General features: G+C 44.1%; 1 protein-coding gene across 3 annotated transcripts in view; it reads right to left on the bottom strand.

The window, feature by feature from the left end:
• The window catches only part of mbtps1 (membrane-bound transcription factor peptidase, site 1), a 115,414-nt gene that overhangs the window by 30,879 nt on the left and 57,191 nt on the right, over positions 1 to 27,344 (bottom strand). For all 3 annotated transcript variants that reach the window (XR_011345693.1, XM_069901209.1, XM_069901210.1), the window contains exons 9-11: positions 26,645 to 26,747; positions 19,639 to 19,790; positions 2,958 to 3,119 (exon numbers count right to left, since the gene is read on the bottom strand). Coding sequence is in view for 2 of the 3 variants with exons in the window: in XM_069901209.1 (XP_069757310.1) it covers positions 2,958 to 3,119; positions 19,639 to 19,790; positions 26,645 to 26,747 (417 nt within the window). In the remaining variant the exon portion in view is untranslated. The remainder of the gene's footprint in view (positions 1 to 2,957; positions 3,120 to 19,638; positions 19,791 to 26,644; positions 26,748 to 27,344) is intronic.

Below are 27,344 nucleotides of genomic sequence, written 5' to 3'. Positions count from 1 at the left end.
TATCACAACATCCCGGCTATTTCATGGAAGACGTGCTCCAGAATACAATGCCCATGTAGGGTTAGGGAGCCATCCAGTGTGGAAACAGAGCTCTTTCCCGAACTTGCCTGTGCTGGCTAAAAAGCCCCACCAACACTCATCCCATCAATCTGCATTTGGTCCATATCCCTCTAAACCTATCCTATATATGAATCTGTCCAGGTATAAACAGATTGATTGTCAGAGTACGTACATGATATCATATACAACCCTGAGATTCTTTTTCCTGCTGGCGAAGCAAAATTGCCATTTATTGGTAGTGGGAAAAAACTGGACTCAGCGTTCACATGTAAACAAATAAAGAAAGATAAGCAAACTCACTCAGAGAAAAAAAGAGGTGCAAAAATACGAGTCTTTGATTGAATTTGAGGAGTCTGATGGTAGAGATACATCAAAGTTATTCTAATATGCAACTATACTTAAATCTTGTTGACAACGTGAAATAAAACTGCCCAACGTTTTTCTGCCCACAAAAAGTGTACAAATTCAAACCAACCAATTGTTGCTCCATCAGCCAAAATAACGTCAGAAAATACCGTACAATCAATTTCCTCTCAACCAATAATAGCACACCAGTGCTCAACAGGGTTCTGCTAGATCCCTGTATTCCAGCTTTGGTTTAAACCTGGAAAAAAGACCCAAATTCCAGAGGCCAGTTAAGAATAACAGTTATTGATATTAAAAACACATTTGACAAACAAGGTCAGAAAGACCACTGAAGAGAACCAAAACTAAAAGTGAACCAAAGCAGATCAGAAGGATTAATTCTGCAGTGGCTGTAACCTTTTTAAACATAAAAGGTGGCTGAGATTGCACAAGGTTAGTTTCTTTTAAAAAAAAATCACAATAAACAACTTACAAAGGAAAAAACCTTTGAGAGTCTGTTCCCACCCTTACTTTCATATCCATACATTCCCGTCACTGTGCATTGTTACATTCCATTCTATTTACACTTTTACCACCACTGTTGCCCCTTCTCCCCCTTCTGTTGTTTGAGGGACTTCCCCTTGGACTGTGCCTCTCAATGCCTGGTAATGGGAAGACTCTAGACTGTGGTCCTTCCTCACAGTACCCTCACGATGACTGCCCCAAGCCTCACGGTATCCCCCATCATACACTCCTGCAGCTTGGAACGTGCATCACCGACATCTCTGTATTCTGAAAGACCAACAGCTTTCAGGCAGAGTAAAATGCATCTTTCACTGAATTGATTGGTCTGCTTGACTTTGTGTGCTTCCAGTAGATCAGAGAGTCCTCTGTCATGCTGCTGCAGGGGATGAACCGTGACAAGGACTCTTGCACCCTTCTCAAAGCATTCTTAGTGGATCTGCATTCAGCAAAGACGTAAGCAACCATATCCACTCCACGGCTGTCATCTTGGGAGCAATGTGCATGGTAGATGTTGTTCCAGTCATACAGGAAGGATCCGACAGAGAAAGCTCCTCTTACCACCAGCCAGGCCAAGTCCTGATACTTGTTTGCAAGTCTTATATGACCTGAGCAGTCTGCTCAGGGAACAACCCCACCAAGTCCATCGAGTTCTCATCTCATGGTGTCTGCAGGATGTTTTGTGCTGACCACTTTTTGATGGTCTTGTGGTCAAAGGTGTTGGTCTGGAAGAATCTTTCCAGGAAGGATAGGTGGTGTGGAAAAGTTCCATCCTTTGCAACTCCTGGGACAGGTAGAACCTCAGCACAGTGGTACATGGTGCCCTTGTACTTTGATTCCACGTACAGCCTGAAGCAGTCACACACGGTGGTCATCAGGATGAGGGCCACATTGGGTACGCCCTTGTCTCCATTGCCTGGCAACTTCTACATGGCAACCCTTCAGACACTGGCCATCTTGGATCCCTATATGAATCAAAACCGCTCTGGTAACCCTGGGGAGAAGTGCGGGGGATGGGCCACATCTGCACCACATACAGCTGACCCAAGAACACCACACATCTGAAGAACAGGTTCTTTCCTGTTTTTGAGAGGGATCTCTGCACCCACAGACCCAATTTCTGGTAGACCTATGCAATCTGCTCTGACCAATTTTGGTTGCATGCCTTGGCCCCTCCAAACCAGATCCCAAACAACATCAGGTTGTCAGATCGAACTGTGAAGGGAATGATGGACCAGCCAGACCAGTTACCAAAGAGCAATGTCTTGCTCTTGTTCCGGTTTAGCCTGGCACCCGATATGGACTCAAAATGGCCACAGACACTGTTCAATCTGTGGACCGATTGTGTGTCTGAACAAAAGACAGCGACGTCGTCCATATACAGTGAGGCCTTGACTTGAGTGCCTCCATTACCTGGCAATATCAAGGCTAGTTTCAGCTCAAGGATACTGTCCAGTTCACTGTGTGATGTCCTGGGTCACATCCTCTTTAGCTGCTTCTTCCATGACTTTCTCCACAACCTTAAGGTCACAAGTGATGTTTGCCATTAGGGATGAGAAACATAATGTTCAACATAATCTCCCATCTAAAATGCTTTGTTTTTGAACATTTTTCCTCAGTATTTCGCAGCCTGAAAGCATAGGCAAAGTCATAGATATAATGGAGCAAAGAGCAAATTGCTGTAGAACTCAACAGGTTGAACTGTAAACCATAAAAGCAGCATCTATTAGGGGAGGGAAAAGGGTTGAGGAGAGGGAATTGAGGACATTTTGGGTTGAGACCCTACATCAAGACTGATGGTGCCCCACGGGCTGAGTTCCTATAGGTTTGTTTTGTTGCTCCAGATTCCCATATCCACACTCTCTTGTCTCCAAGGATCCATTGGAATTAGGTTGAGAGAAAACAATATTTAAACTTGACAAAAGTCAGGTCAACCAACAGAACTTGTATGAAGCATAGTCAAGATATCCAAAATGGAGCTCCAGATTCTCAAAAGTGCTTGGATAATGCTTGTTCACTTCAGGACTCACCTGGCTTGAGGCTTGTAGATATTGAGAATTTGGTATGCCTTCAGCAGATCCAGTTTGCCATGACCCTGTTCAAACATATTGACTCCCGGCAGTCTCCGTGCAGAGGCTATCAATGCTTGCTTCATACTGGCGGGATTCACCATCTCACGGTGTTGCACAGTGCTGGCAAAATAACAAAAAGTTTAATCAGAATACATTCAGAACAGAATTTGAATTGGCATGCAAGATCTCCAAAAACATTGCAAAATTTAGCAGAGAAACATTAATTTTCAAAATCTAAATTTCCCACAGATGAGGCTTTACCTCTTAAAATCATTTGGAACATTAAATGAAAAGGAATTTAAAAAAGCTTTTGTTCATTTGAACATGGTAATTAAATCAAATTTTCAATGTCACCAAAGTTCTACAAAATCTTGCTGTGTATAAGCAGCTATATGATTTCTTGCATAGTTTCTCATTGACACCATTCAAAGCTTGTGGTCTGTAGCTGATTTTAATAATGGTTTATTTCTGGGTCAAGAATCACCTGATGCAAATACAGCGCTCTGATGTCAGAAGCTACACAGAACTGTATATCATCCCTTAGGCACCGCCCAACCTCTCCAGTCTGCCAATCAGATGTGTGCCCATCCACCAGTCAGAGCACACATTGTATTGGCTGGTCCCGTACATCACAGCTTCTGCTCAGCAGAGTGGGATATTTAAAACCTGAGCACACCATTGTTCATCCTCTTGAGAGAGTGAAGCTGCTTGTATTGAACCTGTTTATCTTATCCTGTCTGAAGGTGTTGCAGCAGATTGACTGTGTTTGTTCTGGGACTGCCCCAGAGCCCTTTTAACTATGTTCTTTTCTTTGGCTTGGCTTCGCGGACGAAGATTTATGGAGGGGGTAAAAGTCCACGTCAGCTGCAGGCTCGTTTGTGGCTGACAAGTCCGATGCGGGACAGGCAGACACGGTTGCAGCGGCTGCAGGGGAAAATTGGTTGGTTGGGGTTGGGTGTTGGGTTTTTCCTCCTTTGCCTTTTGTCAGTGAGGTGGGCTCTGCGGTCTTCTTCAAAGGAGGTTGCTGCCCGCCAAACTGTGAGGCGCCAAGATGCACGGTTTGAGGCGATATCAGCCCACTGGCGGTGGTCAATGTGGCAGGCACCAAGAGATTTCTTTAGGCAGTCCTTGTACCTTTTCTTTGGTGCACCTCTGTCACAGTGGCCAGTGGAGAGCTCGCCATATAACACGATCTTGGGAAGGCGATGGTCCTCCATTCTGGAGACGTGACCCACCCAGCGCAGCTGGATCTTCAGCAGCGTGGACTCGATGCTGTCGACCTCTGCCATCTCGAGTACTTCGATGTTAGGAATGAAAGCGCTCCAATGGATGTTGAGGATGGAGCGGAGACAATGCTGGTGGAAGCGTTCTAGGAGCCGTAGGTGATGCCGGTAGAGGACCCATGATTCGGAGCCGAACAGGAGTGTGGGTATGACAACGGCTCTGTATACGCTTATCTTTGTGAGGTTTTTCAGTTGGTTGTTTTTCCAGACTCTTTTGTGTAGTCTTCCAAAGGCGCTATTTGCCTTGGCGAGTCTGTTGTCTATCTCATTGTCGATCCTTGCATCTGATGAAATGGTGCAGCCGAGATAGGTAAACTGGTTGACCGTTTTGAGTTTTGTGTGCCCGATGGAGATGTGGGGGGGCTGGTAGTCATGGTGGGGAGCTGGCTGATGGAGGACCTCAGTTTTCTTCAGGCTGACTTCCAGGCCAAACACTTTGGCAGTTTCCGCAAAGCAGGACGTCAAGCGCTGAAGAGCTGGCTCTGAATGGACAACTAAAGCGGCATCGTCTGCAAAGAGTAGTTCACGGACAAGTTTCTCTTGTGTCTTGGTGTGAGCTTGCAGGCGCCTCAGATTGAAGAGACTGCCATCCGTGCGGTACCGGATGTAAACAGCGTCTTCATTGTTGGGGTCTTTCATGGCTTGGTTCAGCATCATGCTGAAGAAGATTGAAAAGAGTGTTGGTGCGAGAACACAGCCATCGTTAATGGAGAAGGGTTCAGAGAGCTCATTGCTGTATCTGACCCGACCTTGTTGGTTTTCGTGCAGTTGGATAATCATGTTGAGGAACTTTGGGGGACATCCGATGCGCTCTAGTATTTGCCAAAGCCCTTTCCTGCTCACGGTGTCGAAGGCTTTGGTGAGGTCAACAAAGGTGATGTAGAGTCCTTTGTTTTGTTCTCTGCACTTTTCTTGGAGCTGTCTGAGGGCAAAGACCATGTCAGTAGTTCCTCTGTTTCCGCGAAAGCCGCACTGTGATTCTGGGAGAATATTCTCGGCGACATTAGGTATTATTCTATTTAGTAGAATCCTAGCGAAGATTTTGCCTGCAATGGAGAGCAGCGTGATTCCCCTGTAGTTTGAGCAGTCTGATTTCTCGCCTTTGTTTTTGAAAAGGGTGATGATGGTGGCATCACGAAGGTCCTGAGGCAGTTTTCCTTGGTCCCAACAAAGCTTGAAAAACTCATGCAGTTTGGCATGCAGAGTTTTGTCGCCAGCCTTCCAGACCTCTGGGGGGGGATTCCATCCATACCTGCTGCTTTGCCACTTTTCAGTTGTTCGATTGCCTTATATGTCTCATCCTGGGTGAGGACCTCATCCAGCTCTAGCCTTAGGGGCTGTTGAGGGAGCTGGAGCAGGGCGGAATCTTGGACTGAGCGGTTGGCACTGAAAAGAGATTGGAAGTGTTCTGACCATCGGTTGAGGATGGAGATCTTGTCGCTGAGGAGGACTTTGCCGTCTGAGCTGCGCAGCGGGCTTTGGACTTGGGGTGAGGGGCCGTACACAGCCTTTAGAGCCTCGTAGAAACCCCTGAAGTCGCCAATGTCCGCGCTGAGCTGGGTTCGTTTGGCGTGGCTAGTCCACCACTCATTTTGGATCTCCCGGAGTTTGCGCTGAAGATGGCTGCATGCGCGATGATTTTAACTATGTACTTTTTTAATAAAGCACATGTATTAACAAGATCTAAACATAAAGATAAAAAATGAAAAATGGGAAAAGCTATGCTACGGAACTATGAGAAATACAATAATCGCGAGGTTACGCATGATACAATATAATTGGTTACACAGGCTATATATCACGCTCCAAAAGTTAAATAAATGGGACCCAACAGTATCAGATAGATGTTTTCGCTTTAAGAAGGAAACGGGAACAACAGTACATGCAATTTGGGCATGTGAGAAAGTGGAAAAGTTTTGGGAAGATCTAAACCAGGTATTAAATAAAATCACAAAAAGCAACATACCAAAAAATCCAGAGATCTTTCTTCTAAGTAATATAAAAAGTATAGAACTAGGCCTCAAATTGGATGAAGCACAAAAAAGATTTATGATGATAGCCTTAGCTGTAGCAAAAAAATGTATAATGTCAACCTGGAAATCAGAAAATTCTGAAATGACTGTTCCAATTTATAAATTAAATTTAGATATACAGCATGGTAACAGGCCCTTTTGGCCCACGAGCCCATACTGCCCATTTACAGCCAATTGACTTCCAATCCCCATATGTTTACTACGCCATGGTTTTGTACAGTGTAAGATTCTTTTCCCTGGTAGTTCCTGATAGAATATGTAAAGAGGTTTAAGAAAGGGCCAAAGCAAGAGATCACGTACCAATATGCATAAGGAAACAATGTACAGAATGAGCTACAGCAAAGGCACAAATTCAAGATTTTAACTCCCCCTGCTTCATCTGCCTAATCAAGCTCAATGGCTATGTGACATCATTCATGTTTAAACAGAGAAGATTAGGTGCTGAACTTCTGATTTGAATGTAAATTTTCAAATACTATGGGGACCCTTTGAATTACTTTTATAATGTTAGATTTGTTATGAAGGTAGAAATGAGGTAATGTATCACTCTGATAGGGACTGACTTTTTTTTGGCCAGCTTCTGTCTTGGTATATATATAAAAATATCAACTCACCTTTATTTGAATAAGGATGACCAAAAGGACACACCATGGGGCAGCATGGTGAACAGTACATGCTGTCTCATGCTGTCTCATAGCTCCAGAAGCCATGTGTGATCTAGACCTTGAGTGGAGTTTGCACATTTTCCACTAAACTGCGCATGTATCTCAAAGGGGCTCTGCATTCCACCCATTTTGCAAAGATAGGCTGATTTAATGGTTAACATTAAGTTATCATGAGAGTAGATAAATAGCAAAGGAATCACAAAGTGAGTTGATAGCCATATGAGAGTTATGTTGTATGGCCACAGTGAAATAAGGACGAGGAGGAATGGGATTGATGGGACTGCTCTTTTTGTATCTATAGTAAATTCATAAGCTTCATGTGGAATAAACTATATTATACAAATTTACTGAGAAAAAAAATGCTATTTGCCACATGGCCATGCCAGCCAAAAATAATATCTTATTAAATAACGTTTCCACCTCTTGGCCAGTGGCCTTTAGATTCAGACACAAGTTCTCAAATGCCAAAGTACCCCTTTGGTAGCGTGTCTTTGATTATACCTACTCACATTCTCGGGTGAATTTTTTTCCCCTCAGATCCCTTCTCAAACATTAACCAGTCACTAAAAACATATGCCTGCTAGATGATGACTGTTCTTACAGACAGCAAGTTCTCTCGTTTTCATATTCCTTTTGAACATTCCAAAGCACTTCACAGACCAATGCACCCCCAGCACCTTCCCTGTGTCCACAGGAGGTGCAACACTTGCACCCACATCTCCTCCCTCATCACGGTCCAGGGCCCCAAACAGGCCTTTCATGTGAAACAACACTTCACTTGTATATCCAGAGGGCTTAATTATTGCATCTGGTGCTAACTTTGTGGCATTCTCTACATTGGAGAGATGGGTCACAGACAGGGAGATTGCTTCGGACAGCACCTCCTCTCCATTCGCAACCACAGCGATCTCACAGTGGCCAACCATTTCAATTCCAGGCCACATTCCCATGCTCACATCTCTGTCCATGGCCTTATGTATTGTCCCACCTCGATTACTCACAGACTGGAGGAACAACACCTTATTTCCGTCTGGGTACTCTCCAGCCACATGGCATGAACATCGACTTTACTGCTTTCCATTAAACCGGCTTGCTTTTTCTTTTCCCTCCCTCCTTTTCCTGTCCTTCCAGTTCTTTCACCTACACAGCCGTGCCATCCCCCTCACCCTCAATGCTGCTTTCCCCCCATTCTCCACATCATCTCCTGCCTTGCCACCCCCTTCCCCTCCCCCTTACTCTTTTGTTCAGAAGCTTGCTGTTATTTTCTCATACTTTGAAGAAGGGATCAAGTCTGAAACATTGGTTATGTATCTTTGCCTTTGCTACACAAAGGACACTGTTTGACCAGCTGAACTTCTGCAGCATTTTATGATTTTACTTCAACAATGGTGTCTACAGAATTTTGTGATTTACTTCACAGACTATCAATCATTTCTCATTTGTAATGGAAGAAATGCAGAAAGCAATTACATAACAGCCTAAGCTGAAGGAGGAATAGGCCACAGAGCTCATCATTGAATAAGATCATGGGTTCTCGCTTAACACCATTTTCATGCACTATCCTCTTATTCATCGATTTCCTTTATACCAAATCTATTGGCCTCCAATTTGAATCCACAGCCTTCCGGGGTAAGGAATTGCAGATTCACCATATTCATAAAAAACATCCTCATCATTGAAATCTAAATGGCGTACCGCTCATTGTCAAGCTGTGTGGCTCCTCAGTCAAAGGAAATCTCCTTTTTGCATCTACTGGTAGTTTGCCAAATATTTTAAGAACAAGTTTAAATGAGATCTTCTTTCACCTTTCTTTAGAGAATATAGTTCCACTCTTCTTGCTTTCCTCATATGGCGATCCCTTGATTCAGTTCAGTGAACCATTGCCAGTCTCCCTATCTCTGCAAGTCGTCAGGGGTATTTAATCCAGAAATTGCTGAATTATAAAGGTGTCAAAAGTCACAAGGAGAACACAGGAGAATGGGACAGAGATAAAAAAATACATCAGCCGTGATTCGAAGGTGCGGATGAATGGCCTAATTCCATTCCAATGCCTTATTGTAGCGTTCAATGCGTACTAGCATACAATGGGTCCTTTTGGACATTATTGTAACTCAATCACCCACAATACAACAAATATCCTGGTTTAATGTTGGATGCAACCAAGTAAATTACTTAATTTTCTACTTTATATTACATTGGCCATGTTCTCAACCACCCACTCAGTTTGGCCAAATCTCCTGGAAACCTCATGAGATCCTCCTCCTCAGTCAGCCCCATATATTTTATCATTGCCACATTTCCTAGTTTGCTGAAATTTCATCCTTCCACTCAAATCTTTGTTTAATCACTAATAGCTGGTGCCCAACCACTGATGCCAACTATACCTTCATTAATCACAGTCTGTCAATTTGAGGAGGATCAGATTACTGACTTTTTTTAAAAAAAACATATGAGAATTGTGGATTGGACAGAAGACAGTACATTACTTCCAATCCCATAGGCTCCAGACTTGTAAATCAACCTCCTTTGGAAATCTGAATACACCATCTCCCTTTGTTTTCCCCTTATCTACGCTACATCCTCAAAGAACACCAACAGATTAGTCAAACCACAAATCCATGCAATCTGTTTGATGATTCTCTTCTCCCCTATTCAAGATGTTTTCCCGCAGTTTTCACAATGGATTCCAGAAAATTCCCCACCACTGATGCTTGGTTAAAAGTTCTGTTTTACTCTCTAAAAAAAATACTGTGGTTATATTTCCTACGCTACAGTGCACAGGAGTAATTCCAGAATTTGCAAAACCTTGTATGGTGACATCGAGAGAGACAGTCCTTTCAAAACACTGGGACAAGGTTGCATCCTTGAAGCTTTATCAGTTTTCAAGCTCTATAGTACATTTTTTAATTAATATAGTATTCAATTCCTCATTCTTGCAAAACCCTTGATTATCTAATAAATCCTTTCACAGGTTTGGTCTGTAAAGACAGATGGAAAACTAATGCTTAATTCCTCTGTCATTTCCTTATTTCCAATTGTAAATTCTCCAGTCTAGACCTGTAAGGGGCCCACTTAATATGAAACTGTAAAAACTCTTCCATTTATTTTCAATGTTTCTTGCCATTTGACATGGTATTGTTTGATGATCCTCTGGCTGAGTTCTAAAGTGCTCCCCATTCTCATGCCGACTGCTATTACTGGGAACTTACAAGATGGTTTTGACTTTAATACAATCTTTAATTTCTCTGGTCAGATACAAGTGAAGCAAGTTTCTATTTAGATTTTTGTCCCTGGAAGGAAAATATCATTTTGTAACTTCTATATTTGTTCCCCCCCCCCCCCCCCACCCACCCCATAATCCACCATATAACAATTACAGCACCGAAACAGGCCAATTTGGCCGTTCTAGTCCGCACTGATCCAAGTACCTTCCTCTAATCCCACTTACCAGCACTCTGTCCATATCCCTCCATCCCCCTCCCATCCATATACATCCAACTCTTTCTTAAATGACAAAATTAACCTTGCCTCCACCACCTTTCCCGGAAGCCCATTCCACACAGTAACCACTCTCTGAGTAAAGAAGTTCCCCCTCATGTTACTCCTAAACCTTTGCCTGTCAACTCTCAACCCATGACCTCTTGTATCCATCTCTCCTACTCTCAATGGGAAAACCCTTTCCACATCAACTCTATCTATCCCTCTCATTATCTTAAACATCTCTATCAACAATCCCCTCTCAGCCTTCTACGTTCCAAAGAATAAAGACCTAATTTGCTCAATGTCTCCTCTTATTCCAGATGCTGAAACCCAGGCAACATTTTTGTAAATCTTTTCTGCACTCTCTCGATCTTGTTAATATCCTTCCTAAATCGGTGACCAGAACTGCACACAGTACTCCAAATTTGGCCTCACCAATGCCTTGTACAGTTTCATCATTACTTCCCAGCTCCTATATTCTATGCACTGATTTATTCTTTGGCTTGGCTTCGCGGACGAAGATTTATGGAGGGGGTAAAAAGTCCACGTCAGCTGCAGGCTCGTTTGTGGCTGACCAGTCCGATGCGGGACAGGCAGACACGATTGCAGCGGTTGCAAGGGAAAATTGGTTGGTTGGGGTTGGGTGTTGGGTTTTTCCTCCTTTGCCTTTTGTCAGTGAGGTGGGCTCTGCGGTCTTCTTCAAAGGAGGCTGCTGCCCGCCAAATTGTGAGGCGCCAAGATGCACGGTTTGAGGCGTTATCAGCCCACTGGCGGTGGTCAATGTGGCAGGCACCAAGAGATTTCTTTAGGCAGTCCTTGTACCTTTTCTTTGGTGCACCTCTGTCACGGTGGCCAGTGGAGAGCTCGCCATATAATACGATCTTGGGAAGGCGATGGTCCTCCATTCTGGAGACGTGACCCATCCAGCGCAGCTGGATCTTCAGCAGCGTGGACTCGATGCTGTCGACCTCTGCCATCTCGAGTACCTCGACGTTAGGGGTGTGAGCGCTCCAATGGATGTTGAGGATGGAGCGGAGACAACGCTGGTGGAAGCGTTCTAGGAGCCGTAGGTGGTGCCGGTAGAGGACCCATGATTCGGAGCCGAACAGGAGTGTGGGTATGACAACGGCTCTGTATACGCTTATCTTTGTGAGGTTTTTCAGTTGGTTGTTTTTCCAGACTCTTTTGTGTAGTCTTCCAAAGGCGCTATTTGCCTTGGCGAGTCTGTTGTCTATCTCATTGTCGATCCTTGCATCTGATGAAATGGTGCAGCCGAGATAGGTAAACTGGTTGACCGTTTTGAGTTTTGTGTGCCCGATGGAGATGTGGGGGGGCTGGTAGTCATGGTGGGGAGCTGGCTGATGGAGGACCTCAGTTTTCTTCAGGCTGACTTCCAGGCCAAACATTTTGGCAGTTTCCGCAAAGCAGGACGTCAAGCGCTGAAGAGCTGGCTCTGAATGGGCAACTAAAGCGGCATCATCTGCAAAGAGTAGTTCACAGACAAGTTTCTCTTGTGTCTTGGTGTGAGCTTGCAGGCGCCTCAGATTGAAGAGACTGCCATCCGTGCGGTACCGGATGTAAACAGCGTCTTCATTGTTGGGGTCTTTCATGGCTTGGTTCAGCATCATGCTGAAGAAGATTGAAAAGAGGGTTGGTGCGAGAACACAGCCTTGCTTCACGCCATTGTTAATGGAGAAGGGTTCAGAGAGCTCATTGCTGTATCTGACCCGACCTTGTTGGTTTTCGTGCAGTTGGATAATCATGTTGAGGAACTTTGGGGGACATCCGATGCGCTCTAGTATTTGCCAAAGCCCTTTCCTGCTCACGGTGTCGAAGGCTTTGGTGAGGTCAACAAAGGTGATGTAGAGTCCTTTGTTTTGTTCTCTACACTTTTCTTGGAGCTGTCTGAGGGCAAAGACCATGTCAGTGGTTCCTCTGTTAGCGCGAAAGCCGCACTGTGATTCTGGGAGAATATTCTCAGCGACACTAGGTATTATTCTATTTAGTAGAATCCTAGCGAAGATTTTGCCTGCAATGGAGAGCAACGTGATTCCCCTGTAGTTTGAGCAGTCTGATTTCTCGCCTTTGTTTTTGTACAGGGTGATGATGGTGGCATCACGAAGATCCTGAGGCAGTTTACCTTGGTCCCAACAAAGCTTGAAAAACTCATGCAGTTTGGCATGCAGAGTTTTGCCGCCAGCCTTCCAGACTTCTGGGGGGATTCCATCCATACCTGCTGCTTTGCCACTTTTCAGTTGTTCGATTGCCTTATATGTCTCATCCAGGGTGGGAACCTCATCCAGCTCTAGCCTTAGGGGCTGTTGAGGGAGCTGGAGCAGGGCGGAATCTTGGACTGAGCGGTTGGTACTGAAAAGAGATTGGAAGTGTTCTGACCATCGGTTGAGGATGGAGATCTTGTCGCTGAGGAGGACTTTGCCGTCTGAGCTGCGCAGCGGGCTTTGGACTTGGGGTGAGGGGCCGTACACAGCCTTTAGAGCCTCGTAGAAACCCCTGAAGTCGCCAATGTCCGCGCTGAGCTGTGTTCGTTTGGCGAGGCTAGTCCACCACTCATTTTGGATCTCCCGGAGTTTGCGCTGAAGATGGCTGCATGCGCGACGGAAGGCTTGTTTCTTCTCTGGACAGGACGGCTTTGTAAGGTGAGCCTGGTGGGCAGCTCGCTTCTTTGCCAGCAGCTCCTGGATTTCCTGGCTGTTTTCGTCAAACCAGTCCTTGTTTTTCCTGGAGGAGAAGCCCAGTACCTCTTCAGTGGATTGCAGTATGGTAGTCTTCAACTGATCCCAGAGGGTTTCAGGGGACGGGTCCGTGAGGCGGGTTGCAACGTCGAGCTTTGCTTTGAGGTTTGCCTGGAAGTTTCCTCTCGCTTCGTCTGACTGCAGTTTTCCAACATTGAACCTCTTTCTGGGGGCTTTATTGTTCCTGGGCTTTGGCTTGAAGTGAAGGTTGAGCTTGCAGCGAACCAGCCGGTGGTCAGTGTGGCATTCCGCGCTAGGCATGACCCTGGTGTGGAGCACATCTTGTTTGTCACTTTCTCGCACCAGGATGTAGTCCAGGAGGTGCCAGTGTTTGGATCGGGGATGCATCCAGGTGGTCTTAAGGCTGTCCCTCTGCTGAAAAAGGGTGTTTGTAATGACAAGCCGCTGTTCTGCGCAGAGCTCCAACAGGAGGCGCCCATTGTCGTTGCACTTGCCGACGCCATGCTTGCCCAGGATTCCTGGCCAGGTTTCTGAGTCTTTGCCGACACGAGCGTTGAAGTCGCCCAGGATGACAACCTTGTCGGCTGTAGGGGTACGTTGGATGAGGTTGCGCAGGTCGGTGTAGAACTTGTTCTTTTCTGCTGGTTCCGCCTGGAGGGTTGGAGCATAGACACTGATGAGGGTGATGTGACGCTTGTTTTGAAGTGGGAGTCGCATGGACATGATTCGGTCCGAGAGGCCTGTCGGAAGGTTTTCGAGTTTGGAGGCAATGAAGCTCTTGACCATGAAGCCTACACCAGATAGGCGTCGTTCATCCGAAGGCTTGCCAGACCAGTAGAGTGTGTAGCCCGCGCCGCGTTCTTGGAAGCTGCCTACATCTGCCAGGCGGACTTCACTGAGAGCGGCTATGTCGATGTCAAGTCTGAGGAGTTCATGTGCAATGAGGGCAGACCGACGTTCAGGTCGATGGCTGTCAGTCTTATCTAGCATGGTTCTGATGTTCCAGCATGCTAGCTTGAGTTTGTGAGCATCTTTTGAGGGGGAGGACGTGGAGGGGGAGGACGTGGAGGGGGAGGACGTGGAGGGGGAGGACGTGGACCTGTCCTCGGGCCTGCGCAAAGGAGCTTTTAGGTGGAGTGCAGTGCGCGCAGTACTGGCCCCACCCTTTACACCCATGGTTCGTGTGCCGTGGCCAAGCAAGCTGGGACGTGGCAGCGAGGTCCTTGGGTCGTAGGTTTTATATCGGAGTGGCCTTCTCCTATGCAGGTTTCTTACCCGGGCTGGAGGGGCCTGCCTCCCCTCCTAGGTCGGTCCATACTGCCCGGACCGGGGCCTCCGTCTGCCTCACTCGACCGAGGCCGGGGCCGCCGTCTCCCCCTTGCTCCTGCCTGTATCGGGGCCGCCGCCGTCTACCCTTCGCCCGGACCGGGGCCGGGGCCGCTGCTGCTCTCCCTGTGCCCGGACTGGGGCCGCCGTCTCCCCCTTGCTCCTGCCCGGATCGGGGCCGCCGCCGTCTACCCTTCGCCAGGAGCAAGGGGGAGGCGGCGGCCCCAGTCCAGGCACAGGGAGAGCAGCAGCGGCCCCGGCCCCGGTCCGGGCGAAGGGTAGACGGCGGCGGCCCCGATACGGGCAGGAGCAAGGGGGAGGCGGCGGCCCCAGTCCGGGCACAGGGAGAGCAGCGGCGGCCCCGGCCCCGGTCCGGGCGAAGGGTAGACGGCGGCGGCCCCGATACGGGCAGGAGCAAGGGGGAGGCGGCGGCCCCAGTCCGGGCACAGGGAGAGCAGCGGCGGCCCCGGCCCCGGTCCGGGCGAAGGGTAGACGGCGGCGGCCCCGATACGGGCAGGAGCAAGGGGGAGACGGCGGCCCCGGCCTCGGTCGAGTGAGGCAGACGGAGGCCCCGGTCCGGTCAGGGAGTGGGAGGCGGCGGCCCCAGTCCAGGCACAGGGAGAGCAGCAGCGGCCCCGGCCCCGGTCCGGGCGAAGGGTAGACTGATTTATATAGGCAAGCATATATCACCACCCTATCCACATGCACTCCTACTTCAGGGAATAATGCACCATTATTCCTAGATCTTTCTGCTCCACTGCATTCTTCAATGCCCTCCCATTTGCCACATATGTCTTGCTTTGATTATTCTTTCCAAAATGAAGCACCTCACACTTATCAGCATTAAACTCCATCTGCCATCTTTCTGCCCACTCCTCTAAGCAGTTTAAATCCCTGTGCAATCTTTGAAAACCCTCTTCATCATCCACAATTCCCCCTACTTTAGTATCATCTGCATATTTACTAATCCAATTAACCGCCCCATCCTCCAGATCATTAATATATATGACAAACAGCAACAGTCCCAATACCGAACCCTGAGGTACACCACTTGTCACTGGCCTCCATCCTGACAAACAATTATCTACTACTACTCTCTGGCACCTTCCTTCCAGCCACTGTTGAATCCATTTGACTATCTCCAAATTAATACCCAAGTACTTAGCCTTCCTAACTAATCTCCCATGCGGAACCTTATTGAAGGCCTTACCGAAGTCCTAAGAGACTGCTCTACCCTCATCAACATTCCTTTCATTGCATCATCAAACAGATCGCATGGACAGTGCAAAATGTAATTAGAAAAAAAATCAATATTGTAGACTTTAATTATGGAAAGTTCACTTTAATCAAGTAATTTCTTCAACTTACAAAATTTAAATTCGAACCCCAGTTGCTGGCGCTGTAAGAGTGTTGTGCTAGCCTCTATGCTAACCTTGCCACTGTCATAATTTACCCCCTACTCCCTATATTTACAGATGAAGCCCTACCTATATACCTGATACTAATAAAGATATGAACTCTTACTAGGCAGGGATAAGGAGACATTTTGGGAGAGTCACCCCAGCAGCGACCGGCATCAACCAGCTCTTCATCCTGGTGTCTCAGTCAGACCCTCTGCGCAACCCTACTCACCTCCATGCCAGTGTCCCAGGCAGACCCTCTGCGCAACCTGACTCACCTCCACGCCAGTGTCCCAGGCAGACCCTCTGCGCAACCCGACTCACCTCCACGCCAGTGTCCCAGGCAGACCCTCTGTGCAATCTGACTCACATTCACATCAGTGTCCCAGGTTGACCCTGGGCACAACCTGACTCACCTCCTCTCCAATGTCCTGGACAGGCCCTCAGAGCACTTTCCTTTAAATTTGATCCCTGGTCACTGGCGCTGTAACAGCATTGCGCTAACTGTTCCGTGTCACAATTAATGCCTTCCCCCCCACCAACCCCCCCAGTTTACAGATAAAGCCTTACTAATATACTAATAAAGACTCTTACCAGGTAGAGATAGGGAGGCACTTTGGGGAGAGTCGCCCTAGCGGCATCAGCCAGCTCTTCAGCCTAGGAACTGCCATTTTATTCAAACGCAACTTTATTGAAACTTTATTCAAACACCTGCTGTGAGCAGGGCATGAGCGGGACACTCCATTAGCTGAATGCTTGCTCCCAAGGTGCTGTGTGTGGCTTTGGAGAACATTCACTTTTAAAAGTCGAAACTTTTATTTGAATTTTCATTTAAAACTTTATTTAATTTAATTTTTCAAAAAAAATTTTTTATATCCTCAACTTTTTGCCAGTTGTTTGAGTTTCTGGCTGATTGAATGCCGGATAATATGGATGTTACTATATTTAATTTCTAAACAAGTTTTCACAAAAGCATTACAATAAGAAACAGATCATTTGCATCAGTAATCCTGCATAAGAGACAACTAACCAGATTAAGTCCTCTGTTCTATTTTAAAATACTGCTACAGGATTATTTGCATTCAACTGGAAAAACAGTACTCTTCTCTTTGGCTTGGCTTCGCGGACGAAGATTTATGGAGGGGGTAAAAGTCCACGTCAGCTGCAGGCTCGTTTGTGGCTGACAAGTCCTATGCTGAACAGGCAGACACGGTTGCAGCGGCTGCAGGGGAAAATTGGTTGGTTGGGGTTGGGTGTTGGGTTTTTCCTCCTTTGCCTTTTGTCAGAGAGGTGGGCTCTGCGGTCTTCTTCAAAGGAGGTTGCTGCCCGCCAAACTGTGAGGCGCCAAGATGCACAGTTTGAGGCAATATCAGTCCACTGGCGGTGGTCAATGTGGCAGGCACCAAGAGATTTCTTTAGGCAGTCCTTGTACCTTTTCTTTGGTGCACCTCTGTCACGGTGGCCAGTGGAGAGCTCGCCATATAACACGATCTTGGGAAGGCGATGGTCCTCCATTCTGGAGACGTGACCCACCCAGCGCAGCTGGATCTTCAGCAGCGTGGACTCGATGCTGTCGACCTCTGCCATCTCGAGTACTTCGACGTTAGGGATGAAAGCGCTCCAATGGATGTTGATGCTGGAGCGGAGACAACGCTAGGGATGAAGCGTTCTAGGAGCCGTAGGTGATGCCGGTAGAGGACCCATGATTCGGAGCCGAACAGGAGTGTGGGTATGACAACGGCTCTGTATACGCTTATCTTTGTGAGGTTTTTCAGTTGGTTGTTTTTCCAGACTCTTTTGTGTAGTCTTCCAAAGGCGCTATTTGCCTTGGCGAGTCTGTTGTCTATCTCATTGTCGATCCTTGCATCTGATGAAATGGTGCAGCCGAGATAGGTAAACTGGTTGACTGTTTTGAGTTTTGTGTGCCCGATGGAGATGTGGGGGGGGCTGGTAGTCATGGTGGGGAGCTGGCTGATGGAGGACCTCAGTTTTCTTCAGACTGACTTCCAGGCCAAACATTTTGGCAGTTTCCGCAAAGCAGGACGTCAAGCGCTGAAGAGCTGGCTCTGAATGGGCAACTAAAGCGGCATCGTCTGCAAAGAGTAGTTCACGGACAAGTTTCTCTTGTGTCTTGAGAAAAACAGTACTATTCCAAAGAAAAACAACATAGTCGAACACAACTTTTTTTTGTACTTTTTTTGGTTAAATTATTCTCAGACAAAAATTAACAGTTCTGATGAGACGTCCCCAATAATGTGAACACTTCAAGCATACCTATCTGCAGTTCTTCTTCATCCCCACAACTTTATCTACTGATTCACTCAACCAATTTTATCGTCCTCATTTACTGCTGCCTGCTCATCTGCCTCAGAATTCCATCATTCTTAAGTTGACCAATTCATTTGAGTGGAATCAAATGTTAACAAAATTTAGAAACAATAGATGACAATTGATCATTTCTCCTTTTATACCAGGCACCAAATATCAATGATGAATCCTCTTCCTAAATCTGCTTCTACTCCTAAAATGAGAATATGACAATGCCCTGGGAGAAGCTTTTAATTTTCTCCACATTTCTCAAAACTGTGCGCCTCAAATTCCACCTCCACTTGAGCATTATCACGGTTCTTAAAGGTGCTGTTAAAACAAAGACATGGTCATATTTGCTTTCTCTTTCTTTGATGTGCAGTTTTTAAAATATCCAGAACCATGGGCCACTTCCAGTAGCTCCAAGCCACTGATTTTGCTTTTGCAAATAGGAATTACATATAAACATTTTCCTCATTTGTGCTTGGATTGATGTTTTAACAATTCTCCTCTCCTGTCTGTTCATATTTCCTTCCCTTCCTCACATCTTTCTTGCAGGCTTTCCCTCTTTCTTCCGACTTGACTGTGAAGTACTCACAGACAAGAACCAAGAATTTGTGTTAATTGGAAATATTAAATAAATGCAATCAGAGTTTCCAATTTTCACCAGGTGATCAGATTAGCACAACCAATTTATCAGAAGGCAAGAAAGTGACATGTATTCACTTACTACAAGATAGTTGGTGAATTACTAGAATTCTAATTGCATTGTTATCCATGCCACTCTTGTTTAAATTTTGTCTAAATGGATATCCATAAATGAACATAGAGCTTTTAAGATCATTTAAAATCCATAAAAACTAAATTATTTGCTCTGAGACCAACTTTATTGTTCACTTTAAATGTTTACTTGATTTGAAGTTTGCAAAAGCTGAACCTGAAAATGTATTTGAAGTCCTAATAGCTACTGAAAGCAGACTTGGAAGAGCACATTCGCCATCTGTTAGCATGACCCAGAAGCCAGTGTAATTTTGAAATAAATTTATAGTCGAGGTCATAAATATTTGCAGAGAATTACACCTTGTTTGTTCAAAATACAGAAGCATCCTGTATGCAGTTTAATAAGTAACAAGGGTAGGATACACATGGGATGCTTTCAATTCGGCAGGTTGCCAAATATAATTTTCTCTAAGCTTGAAAAATAACCATTCTTGATAGAGGAGAAACACAACTTGCACACGTTTCAATGCTGTGATGTGGTGGACTACAGATACTGTTGCAATAGCTCTGTTGTGATAAAACTCAGCATACTGTATGATCATCATCATTAAGAATAATACGAGGGTCACTGCTGTTGAGGTTTGTAAGTGCTGAAGCCCAAATAGCAAAATCCAGCTTTTTTTTTGCAACATTATTTCATGGCATGCTTACCTTGCAAGCAAAGTGACTGCACCAGCAACCACTGGTGATGCAACACTAGTTCCTGAAAGTGAACGGCAACCTCCCTGCATGCCAGAGCCTCGGACACTGGATCCATAGGTCACAATATCTGGTTTCATTCTGCCATAACCACCAGGAAGCTCCTAAGGGAAAAAAAATAAATAATCGTCTGGCAGGAACCCAAGTACAGCAAGCACAAATCTCAATTGCACATAAATTTGGAAACAATAATCATACATTAACAACAGCAGTGCACAGCAAGTACAAGCAACATTATATGGCTTTCACCTTCTTCCCAACAGAAGCAAATAATTACTTTTAGGTTTTAACTTTCAAACACAAGCTATATATCTAAAGATCCAGTCTCTGGAAATAAAGTTAAAACAGGCAAAAGGAGGCATTATAAAAATTTAATTTAGACATACAGCACAGTGACAGGCCATTTTGGCCCATAAATCCATGCCACCCTATTTACACTCATTGAAGCTATGCCTCCGGGGAAAACCCACACAGACATAGGGAGAACGTACAAATTCCTTACAGATAGCACAGGATTTGAACCCCAGTCCTGATCGCTGATGCTGTAAAGGCATTGCACTAACTGCTACGCCAACCAAAATTTTAGATCCCTTCTTTACAAATAGATTGAATCTTCTGATAAATAAATTGCACCAGATCATTCAGAATTTCAGATACATCTTCTAATGCCCCACACTTACATATACCTTTCAAATCCCCAAGACACATCAATTTAATGCTTGAAAAGATGCAGCCTAGCAGTGCCTTCCACATCTCTTTTTACAGTAGCTTACACTTAGAGGTCCTTCAAAAGTAGTTACTGTTTTAACATAGGAAGATGGGGATTGACTTAAAATTCTTTAATTACAGAAATTACAAAATAATTTTGTAAAAATATGAATGTTAACCCGGAGGCACCAAGGAAATCATCCTTACCTTTTTTTTTTAAACATTCTCCTGAGAGAACAGGTATGGTCCTATTTTAATGGCTTATTCAAAAGAATTTCAACAGCATAATTCCTTCAATAAATAAACTCTATAGCAGTAACTCACATCCCACTTAAAGCAATTCCTATGCCATAGGTACTCTGCAATTTAGTAAGGGATTGCTTAAGGTGGTCTGTGAATGGGAAGGGAAGGTTGAGAACCACTGTTCTGGACCCAATTGTTACGGAAATATTTTGCTTGAGAAAACTGATCATTGGCTCATTTCTTTTGGAGTCATGAAACCATGCACATAACGAGTCAATTAGGTACAATTAAAACAGTGGGTTTCAAACTTTTTCTTTCCATTCACACACCACCTGCAGTAATCTCTTACTAATCACAGAGCACCTATGGCATAGGGATTGCTTAAGGTGGAATGCAAGTTTAGGGGGGCAGTTTGAAAATCACTGCGAGAGAGAAACGCTGGATTTCAACACTCATTTCATTAAAGATGGACTTCCAGGACCTACCATGTCAGAACAAAATGTGTTACCAACGAATCAAACTCGAGACCTGCAAAGAATTACTCTGTCAATGAATCGTACGGCCAGAATTGCAATGTCAAGACACTCATTGCATGGTTTCATAATCAGGAATGAGATATGTAACCAAATAATTGGTTTTGTTGATTGAGGGATGCATGTTAAACTGGAAGCAGGAAGAACACTCCTCCTCATCAAGCAATGCCTGGGTACATGATAGCAAACCATCAATACAGTTCATTTAAACTATGTGTTTGAGTCCTGGAGGAAGACTCAACTCATTGGACCCAAATAAATTGCTATCATTAAGCCAACCTGACACAAGGGACCAAATTAAACCACCAGGGCAGTGTTTTTTTGTGCTATGTTGAATAGAATGAATCTTTCAAAAACTGCTTCTGCCCCCAGTTCGTTCTCACAGCTTTACAACTTTTTTTCCAGTTTCTATTTAACCTTTAAAATATGAATAATTCTTTGCAATTTAACGAATAAAATACTCAAATTATAGAAAAGTTAAAATCAAAATGTATAAAATGGAACATTTTTGGACAAATTACACATCTCTTACATTGCAATATTTTTAGTACCTTAAAATCCTTGGTAATAAAACCATTAAGATACTTGGCAAAGGACTACAATCAATATATTTTATCAGTCGAGATGAGTGGAGATATTGTCGGCAGTCCTAAATGTGACTTAAATTCGTACAATTCAGTTTTTATGTAGCCATCACCTAGTCACTATGTAATCCTGCTTTTATTTGTTGAACTTGCTATACTTTCTTTCCTTGAAAATAAGTCTGCAGACACACAGTAATAAAAGTAAATACACAAAGCTCCAGCACCTTTATGCATTTAATTATTTCCTTCACTTTTTAAAAGAACAATGTTTAATAAAACATTGTAGTGAATTATTTCTCCACATCTACCAGGGGCAGCACAGTTGGCACAATGTACAAATTCAACGAATCCCGTGTTGAGTTTGCACACTCTCCCAGTGTGGGTGAGGATTTTCCCCAGGGGCTCCGATTTCCTCTCACCATTCAAAACATACCAGGGTTGTAGGTCAATCGGGTGTAAATTGGGCATCCTGGACTCATGGGCCGAAATGGCCTGTTACCATGCTGTATGTCTAAATTTTAAAAAAATTAAATTTTAATTTTAAAAATTGAAATCATTTCCAGCTCATTGGCCAAATCAGTATTGTCAACGAATACAATTTCTTTAAAAATTGTGACTCAAGATGCTAATCATTGCATTGAAATCTCAAAACGTGGAAACATACTATGTGCCAATGCCAGTGAAAGAAAGTAATCTCAGCACTTCAGAAACAGGTGTGTTTTAATAGTGTTAATCTTGCAAGTCGAATGGCAGGAATTTAAAGGCAAAAACAAACAAAATTGATAGATTTAGTTAAGGCAAAAATTATCCGCAAACTCTGGAGATAGAGGATTAAGCATCGAGCTCTAAACTAATACTCAATTCTAAGCTTAGCTAGAAGAAACAATTGAAATTCAAAAAAAAATCAGCAAAATACTGCAGAGATTTCCTGGAGCACATACAAGTGGCCTTTTGTACCAGAGCTTAGGAAGTGGCCAAATTAGACTGGGTACAATATAACCAGAAATGTTTCATAGTAATCTTATTGTTCAGGGTTCATTAGGGAGTTGTGTCCAGAAGATCGTAGAATTTTTCATTAAAATGGGAAGTGAAGTAATCGAATCCAAATCTGGGAATTTAATTTAAACAAAAAAAATCTTAGAAAGCATTTGCAGTGGGTTGGCTATGATAAATTGGGAGTCTCATTAAAGACAAGACAGTGGATAAGCAGGATGCAGGAATTCCAACACATCTGTCTGGCTTAAAGAAACAAAAGGAAAAGCAATACAATCATGGTTATACAACCATTGCACCAGAGGTGATTTGGCTTATCAAGTTCATATTAATCCCCATTGGTACACATCACATCCTTGAATTCCAGTATAGATTTTTCGATCACATGCCCATCAATTCCTTTTGATTCTTTCCTTCTTACCCATACCAAGATTAATTAATCTACCAACACATTTTTGAGAGGTGGGAGGCCAGGGTACACAGGTAAATCCATTTAGAATCTAGAAATTCCATCCAGATACCACCAAAGGTCAAATTGAATTTGGGACCCTGAAGCCTTGTAGCAACAGCACAAACCATTGTGCTATTTATTGCAACCAAAGTAGCAAACCCATGGACTGGAAGCAGTTTAGATTTCTGAGGTGAAAAGAAAAAGGAGGCACAGACTCAAGTTACATGGGAAGGGATTTAGAATTGTGAGTTATCGCCTCCACTGAAGCTGGGGAGTCTGTGGAATTCACCGCAGACAACAGTAATGGCCCAGATGATGTGCATGCTCAAAAAGGAGACTGACACATTTCTGGACACTAAAGGCAACAAAGAAAATGGGAAAGAGCAGAACTAAGGTGCAAGATCAACCATATTGATTTTGAATAGTGAAGCAGGCCTGAAGGGCCAAGAAGCCTACTTTGCTTCTATTTTCCATGTGTGGTTTTATTTAAAAAAAATTCATTCCTTCCAGTTGATGTCAGATAACATGTTCAATTCAGGCCACATTTAATAATTTACTAATCCTGGAGCAACATGGTCCTGTGTCACTAAACCAAGAACTTATTTTTTTAAGGTTTTAGCTGCACAGCTAAAAGTTCCAATGTGGTTACTCATTCAAACTCTTAAAAAAAAAAGTACAACTGAGATTAGTTACTTTGGAAAATACAAAGAACCCAAGCAGCATAGCACAATATTTTTAAAGAAAAGTTTATGGCAAAGTGCTAATCAAGATTCTAACAAACTATGTACATAGTTGTACACATACACAGTTCAACACCATCAAGGTCAGAGCAGACCAATTGATTGACATTCCACCAAAAACAAACATTTATTCCCTCTACCACAAAATGACACTATGGCAAAATACAGTCTGGCACTTCCTCAAAGCATTAAAAAACCCACTCTTTACTGTTTCAGGTTACAGAAGACAGATGGGAACACCATCTCCACAGAAGATGGCAGAAAATGTATTATTTGGTTACTCCTGCTGGGGAAAGTTCGAAAACATAACTCTCCCATAATAATATGAGTTTTTCCTGGTTAGTTCCTCAGTAACAGTAATGACTTCCTTATATTTAGATTTCTTGGGTCTCATGGTGATTAACGGAGCAAGCTTATGTGTGAACCACAGCCTCTTCGACAGATGGGACTGAAAGGTCTGATGGAACAGTTAGGTAGGCAATTTTGTCCACCAGTTTGCACTAAGCTTTTACAGTTCAAGTACCCCTTATCTAAAATGCTTGGGACCAGATTTTTTCGGATTTTGGAACAATGGAACTAAGTAGCACAGTAGCATCAGTAGAATACCTGTATCAGCGGTTAAACAGCAACAACAAATAACAGCAGGCGTTCTGAGCGCCGACATGATGCCACAAGTGGAAAATTCATATGAAATAATGTTTAGTACTTACCAAAATAAATTTGACCTCTGCTTGCAAAAGAAGACCCCCTCCCCACAGCCGCCAGTCCCTGACACTTCCCCACCGGTCCCCAGTCCTGCCCAGGAGCGCGATGTAACTTCTTTGACATGGACGCCACCGCACCCGACGTTGAGAATGGAGTCTCCGCCACCGACTCTGGCTGCAGCCAATGCTGAAGACTTGGACCTAGCTCCATTTGGCAACTTCCCGGCCAGAAGCAAAGATTTTATTTGGTTTTATTTACTGTTATTGGAATCAAACTGGGGCCAACAGAGGGTCAGAGCCCCACACGGGCAAGTCAGGTGTTGAATTTTTTTCCACTTGTGGAATTTTTTTTTCAGTTTTTGGATCTTCGGGTAAGGGATTCTTGACCTGTATATGCTCCCAATGAATGAATGAAGAGCTTGAAAGCATGCTGAGTACTTCTTCACTTAAAGTGAACATGGGTCAATAATTCAGGGGATGTAGTGGAAAGGCATTTTTTTCCCCCAAGAAGCTATTGAGTATATTCTAGAATCTTTGCCTCCAACAGCCTGGTAATTTTTCTTGATAGCACTCAAAACAATATGCCCATTTTTGGAAATATGGTCTCAGGCATAATGAAGCAGCCAAGGAGTTAAAAGGGTCTTGATGCTTCAATGTTGGTCCTGGAGAGAAGCTTGACAGTGATTCAGTTACACTAGCAATGAACTCAGAGCTTTTTTTGGAGAGACTATTTGTAGACCTTTCTGATGACTCAAAATCTCTGATGGATCTGATTCCATTCTCCAAAGCAACCATTCTCAATGGGGGCCATATATTTATGATGTAAATGATTTGAATTATGGAATGTGGCTAAGTTTGCAGATGATACAAAGGTAGGTGGAGGAGCAGGTAGTGTGGAGGAAACAGGCAGAAGGACTTAGATTAGGAGCATGGGCAAAGAAGTGGCAAATTAAATAAAATGTTGGAAAGTGTACGGTCGTGCACTTTGGTAAAAAAATAAACAGACTAATTTTTGAATGGGGCGAAAATTGAAAATATCCAGATGCATAGTGACTCGGGAGTCCTCGTGCAGGATAGTCTGAAGGTAAACTTGCATGTTGAGATGGTGGTGAAGAAGGCAAATGCAATGCTGGCATTCATTTCAAGAGGAATAGAATACAACAATGGGGATATGACATTGAGGCTTCATAAGGCACTGGTGAGACCTCACGGAGTATTGTGAGCAGTTTTGGGCTCCTCACTTAAGAAAAGATGTGAAGTTGGACAGGGTTCAAAGGAGATTCACTAGGATGATTCTGAGAATGAAGGTTATCATATGAGGAGCATTTGACAACTCTTGGACTGTATTCATTGAAATTTAGGAAAATCTTATTAAAATATTTCAAATATTGAAGGGCATGGACAGAATATATGTAGAAAAGTTGTTTCCCATAGTGGGAGAGTCTAGGACAAGAGGGCACAACTGCAGGATTGAAGGGCATCCACTTGAATAGAGAAAGAGAGAAATTTCTTCAGCCAGAGGGTAGTTAATGTAGGTTGCATAGGCAGTCATCGAGGCCAGGACACTGGGTGTATTGAAGGCAGAGACTGATAGGTTCTTGATTAACCAGGGCATCAAAGGTTATGGGGAGAAGGCTGGGCACTGGGACAGAGTGATTAAAAGGAAGGGCAGACTTGATGGGCTGAATAGCCTATTTATGCTCCCAAGTCTAATGGCCATAGCACATTTAAGACTGAAATCAAAGTATTTTAATGTAGTTGACCGGAGATAAGACAGATGAAACCAACTAAACAATTGCTTCACAGAGAAAGGGTCCCAGAAACTTTGACCAGAGTCTTACAGGAGCCAGAGCCAGATGAAAATGGCTGTCTAAAGCATACAGGAGGTATCACTGCTGCTATACTAGACTGTTAAGGGAAATTAGAGATGAATTTTGTGTGTTGTCTTTTCCAATGGTTAACCTGTGATTAAAATTAACAGCAAGTCACAGTGCTAACTTACCCAAGTGGTCATTCCTCTGGAAGAAAATCGAGCCATGTTGTCTTCAAAATCTATTCCACCCACACCAATTACATCCATCTGGTCAGCAGGATTATTGAGGGTACTGGAAAAGATGAGGCAACATTAAATTTAAAAGATGAGTTAATGATCTATGATCATTGTTTGGTTGAGTCAGGCATCATCTCATGTCAAAACTAAATATGATGATTTGCATTCAGATTTCTCCAAATTCTTTTTAAGCTCCTGGCAGATAAATGTCCTTTCTTCAGTCCAATGATGTGATTTTTGAACTCCTGTTATTGTTAAGTTGGCCAGCCTGAACATACTGACCAATTTGTGCACAAAGATGGCAGCTTAGGTGAGTGTCAAGGGCAGTGGTTTCATCTACATGCACCCCATGTTTGTTAACTGCTTTGTTCAGGGTTTTGATGGCAATGGCAGAGGGGTCTGTGCTGGCCAAGAATTCGGAACTCTCATTGCCTTCTTCAATTATTGCCAATGCAATTTCTATCAGTAACAATGCAGAGGGAGTTTTTAAAAAAGATCTTTTTTTGGCTGATGTGCTAACAACACTCACTGAACAGTGGTAGACAGAATAATGCATTTCAAATGCCAGAAAAAGTTGGCTCAATTGCTTTCTGAGCTGAAGAATCCAAGTTGCAAAGAAAGCCTATACATTGTTTCATTCATTTCTGACCTA

Source organism: Narcine bancroftii, chromosome 10 (genome assembly GCF_036971445.1).
Source record: "Narcine bancroftii isolate sNarBan1 chromosome 10, sNarBan1.hap1, whole genome shotgun sequence".
NCBI lineage: Eukaryota > Metazoa > Chordata > Chondrichthyes > Torpediniformes > Narcinidae > Narcine > Narcine bancroftii.
This window is presented reverse-complemented; position numbering and strand designations above follow the sequence as displayed.